The sequence below is a fragment of the Anthonomus grandis genome, chromosome 1 (assembly GCF_022605725.1).
Source record: "Anthonomus grandis grandis chromosome 1, icAntGran1.3, whole genome shotgun sequence".
Taxonomy (NCBI): Eukaryota; Metazoa; Arthropoda; class Insecta; order Coleoptera; family Curculionidae; genus Anthonomus; species Anthonomus grandis.
Genome location: NC_065546.1, coordinates 57,752,874 through 57,770,852, shown reverse-complemented (window position 1 = coordinate 57,770,852; position 17,979 = coordinate 57,752,874). Strand labels below are relative to the sequence as shown.

The 17,979-nt window shown below is 32.6% G+C and overlaps 1 protein-coding gene across 1 annotated transcript; it reads left to right on the top strand.

Annotated features, from left to right (window-relative positions):
- Positions 1-3,922: 3,922 nt before the first annotated feature.
- Positions 3,923-5,115, top strand: LOC126738772 (beta-1,3-glucan-binding protein-like). Its single transcript, XM_050444210.1, has one exon. The coding sequence runs from the start codon at positions 3,945-3,947 to the stop codon at positions 5,073-5,075; it is 1,131 nt and encodes a 376-aa protein (XP_050300167.1). The 5' UTR covers positions 3,923-3,944; the 3' UTR covers positions 5,076-5,115.
- Positions 5,116-17,979: the final 12,864 nt, after the last annotated feature.

The following is a 17,979-nucleotide window of genomic DNA, read 5'->3' as shown; positions in this document are numbered from 1 at the left end:
GGGAAATCTGGACTACCAAACTTTCTGCTGCCCATTTGTGATTCGGACCAAAGTATATAACAGCTGATTTAGAAGGATTGAGCTTTAAACCGTTATTTTCTGAATAATTTGCCAATCTTTCCAGGCATTGATTCAGTTGACTGATGGCCGCATGACTCTCAGATTTAGAAAAACTCTTAGAGATTTGGGTATCGTCAGCATATCGATTGCCAGAGCAGTCATCGCCAATCACAGAGTCTAAATTAGCGGTAAAAATGACAAATAATAGGGGTCCAAGAATAGACCCTTGTGGCACACCCTTAGTAAGCAATTTAAGATCAGATCCCACTCCATCAATCTTTACAAACTGAGACCGTCCCATTAAATAACTTTTAAAAAATTCAACGGTTTCGGGAGAAAAACCAAAAGACCTCAGTTTGGCACATAATAGTCTGTGATCAAGCGTGTCGAAAGCCTTGCTATAGTCAAGAAGAACAAGCGCTGTAGTCTCACCCCTATCCGCAGCCTTAAAAATGTCGTCCATCACTTTGAGTAGAATTGAAGCTGTACTGTACCCTTTACGGAATCCCGATTGTGTAGAGCTAAATAAAGAGTGTTTGTTGAAATGTGCAGACACTTGGAGGTAAATTAATTTTTCTAGAATTTTTGAAAAGACACACAACAAACTAATAGGTCGTAAATCAGAAAAACTCTCTACATTTTTGTTTTTAGGCAAGGGAAGAACTACAGATATTTTCCACTTGGGAGGAAACACACCATGTTTAATGATTTCATTAAAAATATGAGTAAAAATCGGTACAATTACAGGACAGCAGAGTTTAATCATGTCAGGTGATATGTTATCAAAACCGCAGGCGTTTGACTTTAGGCTAGATACAGCACGTAACACATCTGTCTCAGTAAAAGGCGAAAATTGGAAAACATTGTTTGTTCGGCTTTCTTGGCCACTAGCAGTAGAATTATTATTCACATTTAGCGTTAAAGCATTTACAGAATCTATAAAGAAATTATTAATCTCATTGGGCTTTTTTAGGTGGTGAGGTACATTAATATTGTTTTTAGTTTTATTGTATATATTTAGCTCATTTAGAGCTTTCCACGTTTCCCTGGAACAATTTTCACTTGTAATGAATTCTAAATATGACTTTTTTTCTTGGCGCACAGCACGAGTAAAATAGTTCCTTAGGGATTTATAGGCCTCCCAATCCTCCTGTTTTTTTGTTCTTTTGTATTTAGACAATAATTTGTTGCGTTCTGACTTCATAATTTTTAGGACGTCAGTAAACCAAGGAGATTTAGGTCTGGTTACACGCGCTTTTTGAAGGGGAGCATGAATATTGAATAAGTCTAACATATTATTGGTCAACAGCTCGACTTTCCCATCTATACAATTTGTGTCAGAAATTCTTCCCCAATCTGTATTGACTAAATCAGCATTGAAAGCCTCAAGATTAAAATATTTAAAACTTCTAAATTCGACTAGTTTGGGTGTTCTACGAGACGCTTTGCATTTAAGTTTGCAATAAATAAGTTGGTGATCAGTAATTTCGTGCATGTCATAGTGAATAACATCACCGCACAACAAATCGACATTCGAGGTAATTATATAATCAATCAGGCTAAAATTATTTCCGCAACAACGCGTTGGATTTTTAACTACTTGGTACAGTGAAAAAGAATTTAAAAAATTGTCAATGAGTTCAGAAGACCTGTTGCATAAATTAAGATTTACAGTCATATCACCCATACATACTATTTCATCACACAAGGAAACAATTGTCGAGACAGATGTCTCTAAAGCTTCAATACTATTTAATAGGTTGCTATTAGGCGGACGGTAAAAATTGCCCAGCCCAACACGCAGCCCACAAATACGCAGTATCAACCAAATTTGCTCAAAAAACTCAACTTCTTCACCAGTATCTACTGTATTAACAGAAATATCGTCTCGTACATACACACCTACTCCCCCTCCACGAGTATTACGGTCTTGCCGGTAGAACCTAAAACCATCTATAACCAAGTCGCCGTCGCGTATGTTAGTACCCAGCCAAGTTTCTGAAATTCCCAAAATATCTAACTGAGACAGCGTTCTTGCTGGGCAAAAGTGATCAAATATTTACATGACCTACCTTGAGATTTTTTATGTTAGCCATTGTTACCTATATAATATAATAAATTCCTTAAATTTATACTAATAAAACAAACTATAACTTATACTATTTGTAACCAAACAAATAAAAATATTTATAACTTAAACATACCAAGATTTACATACTTTTTTTATTTACGACGGGTCATTAAACTCCATAAATACATTCAGATTTTGCGCTCAGTAGTAGAAGATTTTCTGGAAAATTTAACGCTTGAAGATTATCGCACTTGGTGGTTCCAATTGGATGGGGCACCTGCTCATCGCACTGAGGAGGTGACACATGAGTTATTTGAGAAATTCGATGACTGCTGGTTTAGGCGTTTGGGACCATGGGACTGGCCTGCGAGATCATCTGATCTTACACCGCTTGATTTTCACGTTATGGGGTAATTTCAAGCAAATAGTATACAAGACACCGGTAAACAGGAACTACGTCAACGAGTTATCAGTTGCGTTGGTCAACTAGATCCTTCTGAAATACAAGCAGCGACAACAAATGCTGTACAACGCAGAATTTTGAATTGCTTAGAAGTCAATGGCAATCATTTTGAAAATGTATTGTAAATTAACCTTTTCTTTTATCCGTTTTTTGTAAATTCGGATTTTTAGGTCACTATTTTAAAAAAAAAAACCCAAGCGTATTTACTATTAATCACCTAAATGACACTGTCAAACATCAATAGCATAGCATTGTTTCATCAAGACCTTTCATGGCCAACTAAAGCAAATATGTCAAAATATTCCGATTTTTACAGAAAATTGCTTTTATTTCCGAAACCGAGCTACTTCGATATAGAAACATAATACCTCCTTAGACAGGGATTTTAATTTCCTTTTAGAATATGTTATAATATACAGGACGTTCCATTTAAAAAAATGCACTTTTTACCATTTTTGTATCTAGCGGTAAAATCACTAATTTTGAGCAACCCTGTATAACGTAAAACAAATTTTCATGGTGAAAAATAATGTACAATACTTCCATAAATTACGTTTATAATTTCAAGGTTCTGCGCGTTCCAGTGCCGTAGTAAAACAAATTTATTTGGATCTATGTTTTCGTCAAAAAATAAAGAAAATAATTAATTTCTCGGAAACCACTAAAGAGAGGTATGGGAACACCTTATACAGAACCAATCATAAAGTGATAGCGGATCGGAAAATAAAAAAATATACAGGGTATTCCATTTAAAATAACAAAGTTGCTACTACTTTTTGGTATAAGCGGCAACGCTGCATCTCTAAAAATATTTTTAATCGTTAGATCATCAGCTAAAACCCATGTTGCCAAATTTTCAAAAAAAAAAAAATTTCCGTTCTCCGTAAACGTCTAAGGTACCATCAATCACCCTGGAATGACTGGACTTAAGTACACCTGATAATTTGTGATTTTTTTTTTTTAATTTTTAGATTTTTATTAAGACTCTCCACAGACAAGACCTAAACTTTCTAAACTGGTCCCCCAATTTGGTCTGGAATCCCTGACCAAATTGCCTGGAATTCTTATAGGACAAGTCTTTTTTATATTCTTTACTTACATATAAAATAATTATTTTTAGAATTAGGAAAAATCTTGTGAGTCGTCAAAAAAATGTGAAATGTAAGCAATGATTTTCAGAAAAAAATCCACAAAAAAATTATTAAAAAGTTTTAAAACAATTTCATTAAAAACCCAACCCAAACCCAGACACACCCTATATATTACTCCACCTGAACAGCCACTTGACTTTCTCCGATAAAAATCCTATATAAACGGTTCTCTGGCACACTCCATCATCAGTTTATCATAATGAAAATTCTCGTGTTATCTCTCTTACTTTGCTTGGCGGCCTCCGTGAGATCCGACTGCCCCAACGGGGTCAGTCAAACTACCACCAGTGGCATCTTCCACACCAGAGGCACCCAATTCTGCTCCGGCGAACTCATTTTCGAGGACAACTTCGAAAACTTCGACTTGGCCACGTGGCAACACGAAAACACCCTCTCGGGGGGCGGCAATTGGGAGTTCCAGTATTACAACAACAACAGAACGAACAGTTACGTGGAAAACGGATATTTGCACATCAGGCCGACTTATTTGTCAGACGATGTTGGTGAAGATTTTCTCTATTCAGGTACTTTGGATGTTAATGGCGGCTTACCCGTTGATACTTGCAGTAACGCGGCTTTTTACGGCTGTAGTCGTACAGGTACCGCGACTAACGTACTGAATCCGATTAAAAGTGCCAGAATTAGGACCTCGGAGTCTTTTTCGTTTAAATATGGGTCAGTGGTGGTGCGTGCGAAGATGCCCTCGGGAGACTGGCTGTGGCCAGCCATTTGGTTGCTACCACGTTACAATGCTTATGGAGTGTGGCCTCAATCAGGTGAAATCGATTTGGTTGAAAGCAGAGGGAATAAAAACTTAGTTAACTCGGCCGGAGTGAACGTGGGGAGTCAGCAGGTTTCTTCTACGCTGCACTGGGGGCCAAACTACTTCTTTGACGAGTGGAGCAAAAGCCATTATGAGAAAAACAACGCGGCCGGATACGATGCCGATTTCCACGTGTACAAATTGGTGTGGAGTCCTGACAGTATTATTTTTTATATTGATAATGAGGAGATTGGCACGGTGGCTCCTCCGAGCGGCGGTTTCTGGGAGTTGGGGTTGAGTGACTCGGGAGAAACGAACCCGTGGAAGGCCGGAAGTAAGATGGCGCCTTTTGATCAAGAATTTTATTTGATCATTAATTTAGCAGTGGGTGGAACAAACTTTTTCTCCGACGAGTACGTGAATAATGGGGGAAAGCCGTGGAGTAATACGTCGCCTGCTGCCGCCACCGATTTTTGGAAAGGTCGGTCACAGTGGGAGTCTACGTGGAATTTAGGGACGGACGATTCACATTTGATTGTTGATTATGTACAAGTTTATGCCATATAAATATATTAAAATGTGTTTAAAAAAAATCTTTTTTTTTTAATCTTTAATAGCCTCTTCGGCGTGCAATAGTTGCTTTAACATTTTATAATAGGAATCTGAATTTAGGTCAGCAACTGCTTGCTCAATCAGACCTACTCAGACTTAAAAATCAATTGTGTCTTATTATCTAATATCAACACCATCTCGCAAGTAATTTTACATTTGGACAGCAACAAATTAAAAAACTTGTTTACAAGATGGCGTAGTGCCGGAAACAAAGACGGTCCTTAGATAAAGTGCACTGATAAAAAATGTAAAAATACACACTAAATTATTGCTATTTTTGATGCCATAGAAATGTGTGTAAAATAACTTCTTGATTGAAACTCTACACTTTTTATGTAATTATACATTTTTCATGTAAATAATTAAAATGTAAATTTACCAATATGAATGGAAAAATCCATAAGTATGTAAATACATTATGTGAATGTACCATTGTGTGTACGTATTTTTACCAGTAATTCTACGTCTATTTGTGTATATTTACTACAATTTAGTGTGTATATATTTTTTTGCCTCAAAATGTAAAATCAGTCTTTAATGTTTTTTTTACAGTGAGCTATTACACTATAATATTTTGTATGCACATTTAACCACTATCGTTGATTGAAGAGGCGAGAAGATACGCATATTTACGGGCAAAAACGTGACCCAAAAATCGCGCGGCGGGTAGATGGCGCCACGCTCAAACGCGCGCGGAAATCTTTTTGCCGTTTGTGTCTCATTATTGTTTAGCGGAGCTCGCCAGCATCGTCTAAGGGAGTTTTTGCATGTTTGGCGTATTATTTTGTATTATTATTGTTTTAAATTATGTCAAATTCAAGCAAAATTAACGAGTGTGCTTATCGGGGATGTATTAATACTAGGAAGAGAAAAAACAAATTTTGAAAATTCTTTTAGTTTTTTTTTAAATGGGAAACTGAAAAATACCAGCAAACGAGAGAAAAACAAACTTCTAAGAAGCCGCATAGCAAAATACGTATCGTATCTAATCAATGATTGAAAATTAAATCTTGCCTCTTCAGTCAATGTTTAAACAAATAAAATAAAAAATATTGATAAAGATTGTTTAAATAATCTTTATATGTAAATACTTTTACTACCATTTATTTATGATTATTTCGTTATGTAAAATTTTCTGCTAAAAATATATACGAGCCCCGTCTTATTTCAGTTGGCCCGCTTAGTAAAAAATCAATTTATTATTCTTTTATCGAATCTTTATTCCACAATATTACAATACCAAAAAGTATCTCATATAAACATTATGTGTTATCTCTAAAATTAGATTTTGGTTGATTGATACATTTTTGAATCATATTTTAAATAGTAGAAATAAATTTCTTGTTTCTATTTTTTATTTTATTTTAACTCTTTAGGCATATACAAGGGTTCTATTCATTAGGTCCGAAATCCACTAGCAAGAAATTTGGGATAGTTTTAATCAGGGGTAGTATCAGAACTTAATAAACCCCATGCCTCAAAGAATTGCGACTGTTTTAAAAAATAAATATATGTTCAATATAAATGAGTTTACTTTCCCATTTTGTTGTGTTTATAGAGTAAGTAAAGCTTATTATTTGTTTAAAACTATATAACACTATAAAATTTGTCTTTTTTTTTTGGGGGTTTAAACAGAAATTATTAAGAATTTTCAATTGGGCCAACTAAAGTGGGACGGGGCTCGTATAATATGAACAATGTAATTACATGGCGATTATTCATAATGCCCAATGCCCGGGCAATTTAAGAAATATGATGCTATTTATCAAACCAGAATATTAACCCAAAAATAATCCAATTTTACCATTTTCTTTGGTTGGACATATAGGGTTGGATTGTTTTTGGGTTATGTATGCTGCTTATGTATTTTTGAAATCAATTATTTTCTTGGGTATTGGTAATTGTTAAAACATAAAATTTATCTTGCTTTAACATATAATTTTAATAACGTTTCGGTCTTCATATTCTTGACCTTTATCAAATCTACAATAGACATTTTTAGATTTAAAAAAAATACATTTAAGTTTTCAGCTAAAAACTTATCCTATAAAACATAAAAGTCAATCTAAAGGTGAGTAACATATACAGGGTGTTCCGTTGATCATGTTACAAACTTCTATGGCCGATAGAAAACGTCAAAAGAAAAACAAAAGTTCATATAAACATGGGTCCGGAAAAGCTTCCTCAGCGATCTAGAGCTCTTTGAAAATAACCTTTAAAAACTAGTTTTTTTTTATAGCTCTGGAACTACTTTAGCTACCGCAACCAATTTTGGGAGGTAAATTATTGTTAGTACGTTTATTCTTTTGAACCTACTAAATAAAAAAAATATTTACCAGGGGCTTCAGAATCAGGAGAGTATTTGGTAAATTTGGGCCCATTTCTTTAAGACTTTAATTTCTGCCCCAACATGGTTTGGATATTAGATTATGATGTTCCTATACTTTTTACATAAAAAAAGATGCTCTTAGTAAAAGTCGGTAAATATCACCGTTTTTGTGGAAATTGACTAAAACCAAACTAAGATGCTGTATCTTGAATTAATTATTTTAATAATAATAATAATAATGCTAATTCATTGCGACTGTCAGTATTTTTTAAATTTGTCACTGTCAGTATTTTTTACATGATATTAATTCCCTTTTTATTACGGTTAAGTAATGGATTACACTTTTGCTGAATATGCCGATATGCTTTTAATTTATGGGGAAGTTCGATGTAATGGTAGAGCTGCTTCTGGACTATATGAAGAGTGGTTTCCCGAAAGGCGAATCCCAGCTCACACACTTTTTGAAAGGGTCAATCAACGGCTCAGGGAGACTGGCTCTGTTAAAATAACACGCCAAGATAATGGCGCGCAAAGGAACATCCGAATCCCGGATTCTGAGGAAGAAGTGCTTCAGCGATTTGAAGATAACCCATCAGTAAATACTCGAGCAGTTGCTGATGCGATGCATGTAAATCATGTTAGGGTATGGAACGTTTTTAATGAACAGCTTCTTCGGCCCTACCACCTGCAAAAGGTGGAATCATTAGGACCCAATGATTTTAGGCCCCGCGTGAATTTTTGCCAGTGGTTTCTTGACCGGTGTACAGAAGGACCTCAATTTCCAAAATATGTCCTTTTTACTGACGAGGCTTTATTTACAAAAGAAGGCATTTTTAATTCTAAGAATAATCATGTGTGAAGTGAGGAAAACCCTTGGTGGATGATGAATACCCATGGTATTCATTTTAGCAGCTATCAACATAAGTTTTCGGTCATTTGTGGGCCGGCATTGTTGGAGAACGCTTAATTGGTCCAATTATGTTGCCTCCTCGTTTAACGGGAAATATTTATTTAATTTTTTTAAGAAATGTACTGCCAGAACTATTAGATGATCTGCCCCTAAATATACGACAGAACTTATGGCTACAACACGATGGAGCGCCAGCTCATTTTCCACTTATTGTCCGCGAGTTTATAAATGAAAATTTTGGAAGGCGCTGGATTGGCCGCGGAGGCCCTGTCACCTGGCCAGCGCGCTCACCAGATTTGACACCCTTAGATTTTTTTCTTTGGGGGCATATGAAAAGTCTCGTATATGAAACTCCAGTCGAGTCAGAAGAAGACCTGGTGGCCAGAATTTCCGCAGCTGCTGAAGTAATCCAAACCACGCCTGATATTTTTAACCATGTCAACCTTAATATGGTGCGTAGATATAATAACTATATCGATCGTGGCGGCCGGCATTTTGAGCAATTAATATTTTAAGTTTATTTTTGTAATACCAATTTTTAATAAAATTTGTTTACGTTTCTAAAATTGTTAATTTGTTGGTTTTTTAGTACACTTAAAATCATTTAAACATTTTATGCCTCAAGGTAATTAAAGTGACAGTTAATTAATTTGAGTACCAATTTAATAAAGTGGCTACCTTAACTTTTTTTAAACATTTATTTTATATTTACGCCAGATTTTTTTTAAATTGTTTATTAATAATAATAGATAATTCATTTTTGCATTAATTCATAACTTGCTTTTCGTCAATTTTCACAAAAACGGTGATATTTATCATTTACCGACTTTTACTAAAAGCACCTTTTTTATGTAAAAAGCATAGGAACATCATAATCTAAAACCCAAACGGGCAGAAATTAAAGTCTTAAAGAAATGGGCCCAAATTTACCAAATACTCCCCTGATTCTGAAGCTCCTGGTAAATATTTTTTTTATTTAGTAGGTTCAAAAGAATAAACGTACTAACAATAATTTACCTCCCAAAATTGGTTGCGGTAGCTAAAGTAGTTCCAGAGCTATTAAAAAAAAACTAGTTTTTAAAGGTTATTTTCAAAGAGCTCTAGCTCCCTGAGGAAGCTTTTCCGGACCCATGTTTATATGAACTTTTGTTTTTCTTTTGACGTTTTCTATCTGCCATAGAACTTTGTAACATGATGAACGGAACACCCTGTATATGTTTTTAAGGTTAATTTTTTTTCAAGGTATTTTTTTTAAACTTATAAGCCGTAGGCCCAAAAGCTTAAAACACTTTACCATATGTATATTTTTGCACCTTGTATAAAAAATAACAGCCTCTGGTTCTGCCGAAATGTAGGCAAACTCTATAATATACTGTACTTTTAAAAATAAGCAAAATTATATTACTTCTATTACTTATTAGATTTTATACTTAAAAATTAGAAAAAAAAACAAAATATGAAACTAAACCTTTCAATATTTTCTCCCAAATTTATACTATGGAATATGCGAATATGTCCTTAAACAGAAATAGCGCAATGCGAAAACTCCCATTTCTCTGCGATATTATGTCTGGTAATTTTTAATACCAAGGCTGCCAAGCGAGTTTCATCATTCCTGCGTATGGGGGCGCCACCTCTTAGCTTCTAAATTGCTAGATAAAGCAAAGAACGGCTGGCTGCCGCGGTCACGAAATTTTATACAGTATTTGCGCATCTTTTCCCTTTTCAATCAACGCCACTATCTGCACCAAAAATAAGTAGGATATAATGTTTGCCTACTCGGCCATAATTTCAACGTAAAATTAGAGTATCAAAGTCATAAAATGCATGGATAAATCAACTTTGACTCCCTAATGGTATACGATGAAATAAAAGACGAGTAGTGTGAAGATTAATTCTCACTTATTTTTTTATGGCAACGGTCCGTACTATTCATAATAATAGAATCGTTTATCGTAAAATTATTTATTTATCATCATTTATTGTAAAATTCTTTTACTTATACTGGAATATTCACAAAAAGGGATTGTTGTGATTCACAAAAAGGAAGTTGAAACTACATTAAGACAAAAAAATTAAACAAAAAATCAGTTGATTGAAATTTTATTAGCTTATTATCAAGATGAGAAGTAATCAAAATTTAAGATTATAAAAAGTATTTTAATACGTAAACTAAAATTTTATTTTTAAATCACGCCTAATAAAAAAGTGACTAAAAATATAGGTAACAAATTGTAATAAATCCGTAAGTAAGAAATTAGTTTTAAAAGGAAATAAACTAAAATTAAACAACATTCTTTGATTTTTAATCTTAACAAATTAAAGTTTTACCCATGAGGCTTAAGGATAAATATAGGTATAAACATAACACAAAATTAGACGCAAATTAATATTATCAGGATTTTGACAAAGTTTTCACTAGAGTAAGCACTTTACCTTTGGAGGCAGTTTTAGATATTGTTCCCGAGTGAGGGTTAATTAGTACAATGAGTTAATTAGTTTCATAGATGGTTCTAACACAATTTCTGATGATTCAATTGTTGTATCATCTGAATCGTCAAATAACTCGCATTGACTGGTACTTGGTACCAATAACTCATTTTTACTAACTTCATTTTTACATTTCACAAAATGCTTGTTTGATCAGCATTGTTGAGCATCCTAAAAATATTATGTTTTTTAATGGTGATAAATTAACAAATAATTTATTTAATTTACAATTTAAATACAAAGAACATTTTAAGGTTTTTCCTTCCGTAAGGTGTTCATAAACATGCGTAGACATTATTTTTTAATTTCCGTTTTCATATTCACAATTTTCTAGCGAACATATATAAATTAATTCGTCATGTAATGTACTACTTGAATCCATGGGCGTCGTTACATGTTTATACAGAGGGGGGCACCTTTCCTAAATTGGCGAAAATTTTTTGAGGTACCACGCCCATTAGTTGTTTCAAAAGTCGTTAAAATCGTTAAAAAAAAACAAAACGTCTGGGGCAAAAGTATTAGAATAAAAAGTATATAAAAAAATTTATTACTTATTAGAAAACATTTTACAGTTAAACATTTGCAACAAATTAAAAACATTATTTTAGGAACATAAAAACAAATATATTCTAAAGGTGATAATAATAAAACATTTACCGCATATAAATAATAAATAAAAAACTAATCTACCAAAAACACAGTACAAATATAGGAACAAAACCACATTATTTCTATTTGATTTCTAATAGGAAAACCGACAAAACATTTTACCAGTTAAACATTTACAACAAAATAAAAACATTATTCTAGAAACATAAAAACAAATATATTCTAACAGTGATAATAATTAAACATCTATACCGTATATAAATAATAAACAAAAAATTAATCTAGCGAATAACAGTAATATTTTTTAATATTCCTTCGATTTTTAGGAAAATAAAAAATTTAAATTCCTTTTTTCAGCACCAAAAACATCAATAACTGAAGAAATAATTTCATCTTTCAAAGACCTGATAATCTATTTTCGGTTATTGTTAACCGCAACCATGTTTTTACACGCCTAAGTGTACTGAATGAACGTTCGATAGTACAAGTAGTTGGCGGAAGTGTCAAAAATATTTTTAGCGCTTTTTGAATACTTGGAAAAAATTCGCATTCATTAACAAGCAATTCAACAAAATCCAAGTTTTCATAAACCGCCTTGGTTTTCCAGGATGCTACCCATGTGTTGTACTTTTTTGGATGGAGTAAACTTAAAGAAAAACCAATACTAGAATCTTCAGAGAATCGCGAGTTAAGGGACGTAATTAATGAATCTAAATATGGATTAAATATACTTAGTCTGAAATACTGCTCTGCTGAAGTAGAAGGAATATTTGGTCGATGCGTTTGTCGTTTTGCCACTCTAAGCATTTTTACATCAAAATCTAGTATTTGCGCCATTTCTTCAATTTCACTAAAAATTTGAGAAAATGTGTCTTCAGAATTTTTTTTCCCTGTCATTTTTAAAAATTTTTACCAGCTGGTCAATATGCTGTTTTGCAGATAAAAGATTTATAGACACACCTTGAAATTTATTAGTTACCGTCTCGAGTTGAGATGAATATTTAGAAATAATTTTAAGGCAAACGAGAAAAGTGCAATTGGTAACCGAACTAAGCAAAATATTTGCTTTTGTTCTTATCTATAAATTGAATCCAGCATCTGTCGACGTACTTTCCAAAGTAGATTTAATGGCAACAACATTTTCTGAAAAAATAGGTACTGACTTCTATTTTGAGGTCCAACGAGTTTCCGACAAAAGAGGGATATTTGTTACCCTACTTCTACTTTTTGGAGTCTCGCGAAAAAAATTAATTATTTCTTTAATAGTGCCAATTGTATTTTGTAACTGTTGAACGCTGTTAAGATCATTAACCACAAGGTTAAGTTTATGGGCACTACAATGGTAATATGTCGCCCTAGAGTATTCATCCTTTATAAGTTTTTGTACCCCGTTGTCCTTACCAGCCATCGTGGAGCATCCGTCAAACCCAAGACCTACAAGCTTATTTAAATTAACACCATGTTTTTTTAGAAAATGTATTATACTACTAGCTATGGTTTTGGCATCCATAGCGGTCAATTTTTCAAAACCGAGAAATTTCTCCCGAATATTGTTTTCGACATCGACAAAGCTTACTCCTAGTGATAGCTGTTCATGCCCGGAAATATCTGCAGTTTCATCAGCTAATATAGAAATTGCTTCGGAGTTATTTGCCTCTGAAATAATTCTTTGCCGAATAATATCTCCAGATATTTCAATTAAATTATTCTGAATTTGTGCCGAGGTATACTTTTGCTTAACATGGCAAGTTTTAAGGTGATTTTCCAGAACTGTATCACCACTTTCAACCCCAAACTTCAGCAAATTATTAAAATTTCCCCCCTGACTTTGTTTACCCCTTAATGCAATTTCGTGAGTTCCACAAAAAAAAATTGTCGAAAGAATTGGATACAGTTTTTTTCTATTTTCTGCAATTTGCTCAGGTTCTTGAGTGTTAAGCTGTTCATAGACACTGGCCGTTTTTCCAGAAACGATTTTAGTAAAATCAGTAGCACGATTTACTGCCTGCTTATGCCATTTACAATTTTGATGCGATCTGGCGCTTTCATGGAGTTTTTCATCGTTGGAAAATTCTTTAATTATAAACGATCCCAAAGTTCCTCTTTTAACAACAGGTTTAAAGAGCACACAGAACTTACACAAAGCTCCTTTTAAATATGAAGAGTACACCATCCAGTCATATTCATTAAGCCATGAAATTTTAAAAAATCTATTAGAATTTGGGCCAGAATCATTTTTAAAATTATATTGAGCAGCCGGAACATAGGGGTGTTTTAAAAGTTTGTATTTTAGGTCGTCAGTCAACGATCAACTTTTTACATATAAGCCCAAATCAAATTCATTATTGGAAGGTGTTTGACGGGAAGCCCCACTACTTCCAGGTAATGGTTCAGGTTCAGTGCCTAAATCTGCTTGTTCCCTTTTTTTTCGTGATGAAGAAATCGAATTGTCACGATCTGGTTCAGGTTCCGAGTCAACTTTTTTAGCAAAAAAGTTTTTGATATCCATTACCTAAAAACGAATTAGCGTTTAAGAAATCCATATTGGCAAATAATAAAATATTTTTAAAAATGTTTTTAATATTTAATTTAATCATTAATCTAAAAAACTGGAAAAAAACAATAAAATTTAAAGAACAAAAGTTAGCTATAAATTAAAAATAACTATAAATAGTAATTTAGTAGGTACACCTAATAAATAATTTAACAAAAAAAAAAAAGGTTTATCTTTTTTAAATTTAAATTATTTAATCATTATTATAATGTAGGTGCCATATTCCTACTATATTTATCACAATAAAATTATATATTTTTTAAATCATATCTTGGTAAAGAAACTATAATTGCGGACTTATGTTCATGAGACATTATGAAAGACAATTTACCATTTAAAGAAAAAGTAGGTAAATTTTGTCCCTTACCTCAAAACACCCCGGATATAATCCATTAAAAATTCGTATAAAATAGTACCGTTAAACAACATTAAAGAGTGCAAAAACGAGCAATTATATACATGGAAAAACTCATATCGGTGTTATATAAGACCTTAAAAATTAATTAAATAAAAATAAAGACCAAATAACGGTTCCACAGATATGCACTAAAAATACAATAGATACCTATACATAGTTCATAAGAAAATATTAAAAAATTGCTACTTACGTTAAATTTTAAAGCACCAGTCTCCCGCCACAAACTTAGAAATTAAGTAGAAATATTTTTACATTTTACTCTCCACTATTGACTACTAGTGCTATTATTTTGCCTAGATGGAGATTCCAACATTATCACAAAAAGGGATGGATTGGCGACAAAAAACAGCTAGCTCTCAAAATGGTTATAGTTACAACAGATACAATTTTACTGATTCTTTACGAATAGGAACTAGGATTACTAGGAACACGAATACCAGAAGTGTCGCGTCGCGTTGTAGAAACTATCGCCTTTAGGACACGCAAAATACCTATAATTGTTCATTTCTTTTTTGGTGATTATTTTTCTACAAAAGAAAATAATTTCTAAAAGTTTCTACAAAAAAATAAATTACAAAAAGAAAAACCTATTAATATCATTGAAAATGAGTCCTCTCATTTAATAGTAAAGAACGTAATGTTTTTAATAAAGGTCTTATCCAGAAATATCCTAAAAATATCCATTTGAAGAGAAAATAGTATAATTTTCAATTTATCTACAATCATGAGCATTATAGGCAAATTTAAAGAGTGTGTTTTTGAGAAAATTTTGTTTCACGCGTCAGTAGACCTATACTGCATTAATCTCGAAGGTTTTAACTTATGATGAATCATAAAATAACTATTATTTGATTAATAACAAGACACAACATTTTAAAATGTTAATAATAATTACAATAGCCATAAACTTAATAATATTTCGGATGTTGTAGTTTTTTTAAAATAAAATATCTCCTTCAAGGCAGGAAAAATATTAAATGTATCACATCTTCTTTAATAACTGATGAACATTGTAATTTTTTTTATTTATTTATTTGGAAGGAACAGTACCTTTGTTAGCCGTCCCTTTTTATTATCTTTATACTTATACATTTACATAGTATTAAAGAAGTTTATTTTAAGTCTTAAATATTAAATTTACAATATTGTAGCAGATTTTCTAGGCTGATAAAAAGATAATAATGAACAGAATGTTACAACCTACACCTAGATAACCTATTTTTAAAATTAAATATCTAATATTATTTAAAATTATTGAAATAGATGTATTTAATAGTCAACAAATATGACTCAATATATTTCTATTATTGGAGAGGTTTATGATGTTTATATTTAGTTTAAGCCAATATCCACATCGTCATCTTTCTTTATGAAAACAGAAAGCAATGTAATATAAATGCGTTTGTATAATAACTGACGTAGTGTTTTTACTAATACAAAGACCGATTCATTAGGTCCGTATTAGTCTGTATTAAAAGGGATATATTTAATAATTCATTCCTTTTTCGACTTTTGCTTCATTCGCTGCTTAAGTAATAAAAATAAAAGAATAGTTATTATAATTTGTGTTTTTGTTCTACCCATATTCTTAATAGGTTATGGGCCCAGAACGTTTGTTTGAATAAATTCGGTACGCGATAAAAAATTATAAACTTTCAAAGTGTAAATAAACTTCAGTGTTGTTAGTGCAAAAAAAAAAAAAAAAAAAAAAAAAAAAAAAAAATATAGTGACAATGGAAAACAATAAAAAGGTGCGACGTAATATTACTTCGTTTAATGGAACTAATTATTCAATATGGAAGTTCCGCATAAAAGCTCTTATTGCCGAAGAGGGTGCATCACAAGTGTTACAAGAAAATCCACCTATTGACTTACCTGTCAACTGGCAACAATTGGAATTAATTGCTAAGGGTTGTATTATTGAATACTTAAGCGATGTAATGGTGGGCATGATTACCGAGGAGGACACTGCTCGTGCAATTTTACAAAAGCTGGACACCATTTATGAAAGAAAAAGTTTGGCCACCCAGCTTGCTGTTCAAAAGAAATTGCTAAGTTTTAAATTCAAGCAAGATACACCTTTAATCGAACATTTCATCAAGTTTGATGAAATGATTATTGAATTAACATCCGCAGGAGCTGTATTAAGCGAAATGAGTAGAGTAGCCCACTTACTCTTAACTCTGCCGCCTTCATATGATGGGATAGTGACTGCGATTGAAACTTTGTCGGAAGACACCATCAATTTAGGTTTTGTAAAAACACGTTTATTGGATCAGGAAACAAAATTGCAGCAGGAAAGTGGAGACACGACTAGCAAAGTTTTGCATGTCCAGGTAACAGATCCAAAAATAGCAAGGCCGTTTAAGAACCAAAAATTCCACTCTTTTAAAGGCAAAAATAAATTTGTCAATAAACGGAATTTTAAAACAAAATCAAAGTATAATAACAATAGTAACAGCTACCCGAAGAAGAGATATACTTTTACAAGGTGCGACTATTGTGGTAGGACAAATCACCTTAAATCAAACTGTTTCTACTACAAACGAGAACAGGAATCCAGGACATTACATACGATTCAAACCAATCAGGATGAATCAAGTTTTGCATTTATGATGTCTAGTAGCAATTTGCCAAAACCTGCTAACCATCAAAGCAATAATACTGTTAAGTTTCTTCTGGATTCTGGAGCCACCGATCATATTATAAATCGGCACCAATATTTTACCCATTCTACGGAATTAACAAAACCAGTGGACATATCAGTTGCGAAAAACAATACTGCTGTAAAGGCTTATCAAAGAGGAGAAATCAATATTATAACTTGGGTGTCCATGGAAAGTTGGAAAATGTGTTATTCACTCCCGAAGTTCCATACAACCTACTCTCGGTAAGACGCATGCAAGAGGCAGGTATGGATGTACTTTTTACATCAAATGGAGAAGTGACGATAAGCCATGAAAGTAAAACCATTATAACTGGTAAGGTGATTAATAATTTAATACCAATAATTTTTAAAATAAATAAAAGTCTGATTCAAAATATTGCAAATCAAATAAATGTGCATGAAACCAAAGCGCCATATGATAATTATATATTGTGGCATAAGCGCTTAGGTCATATAAGTAAGAATAAATTTTTAGAACTAAAAAGGCAGAAATATTATGAAAAATTAAATAATGTATATCCCAGTACTGGTTTATGTGAAGCTTGCATTTATGGAAAGCAAGCATGTTTGCCTTTTGCTAAAAGTAAAGATAAATCTCATATTCTAAGACCACTATATATTATTCACTCAGACATTTGTGGACCTATTTCTCCACCTACAATAGACAATAAAAATTATTTTATAACATTTATTGATGAATTTACTCACTATACGGTAACATATTTATTAGTCTATAAATCAGAAACATATAATGTTTTTCGAGATTTTGTACTAAAAAGTGAGGCCCATTTTTCTTTAAAAGTAGCATTTCTATATTGTGATAATGGGCGTGAGTATCTCTCTAACGAAATGAAATCATTTTGTAAAGATAAAGGTATTTC

Excerpts from the sequence above, each read along its gene's own strand:
- LOC126738772 (XM_050444210.1), top strand. The coding sequence starts at position 3,945 with ATGAAAATTCTCGTGTTATCTCTCTTACTTTGCTTGGCGGCCTCCGTG.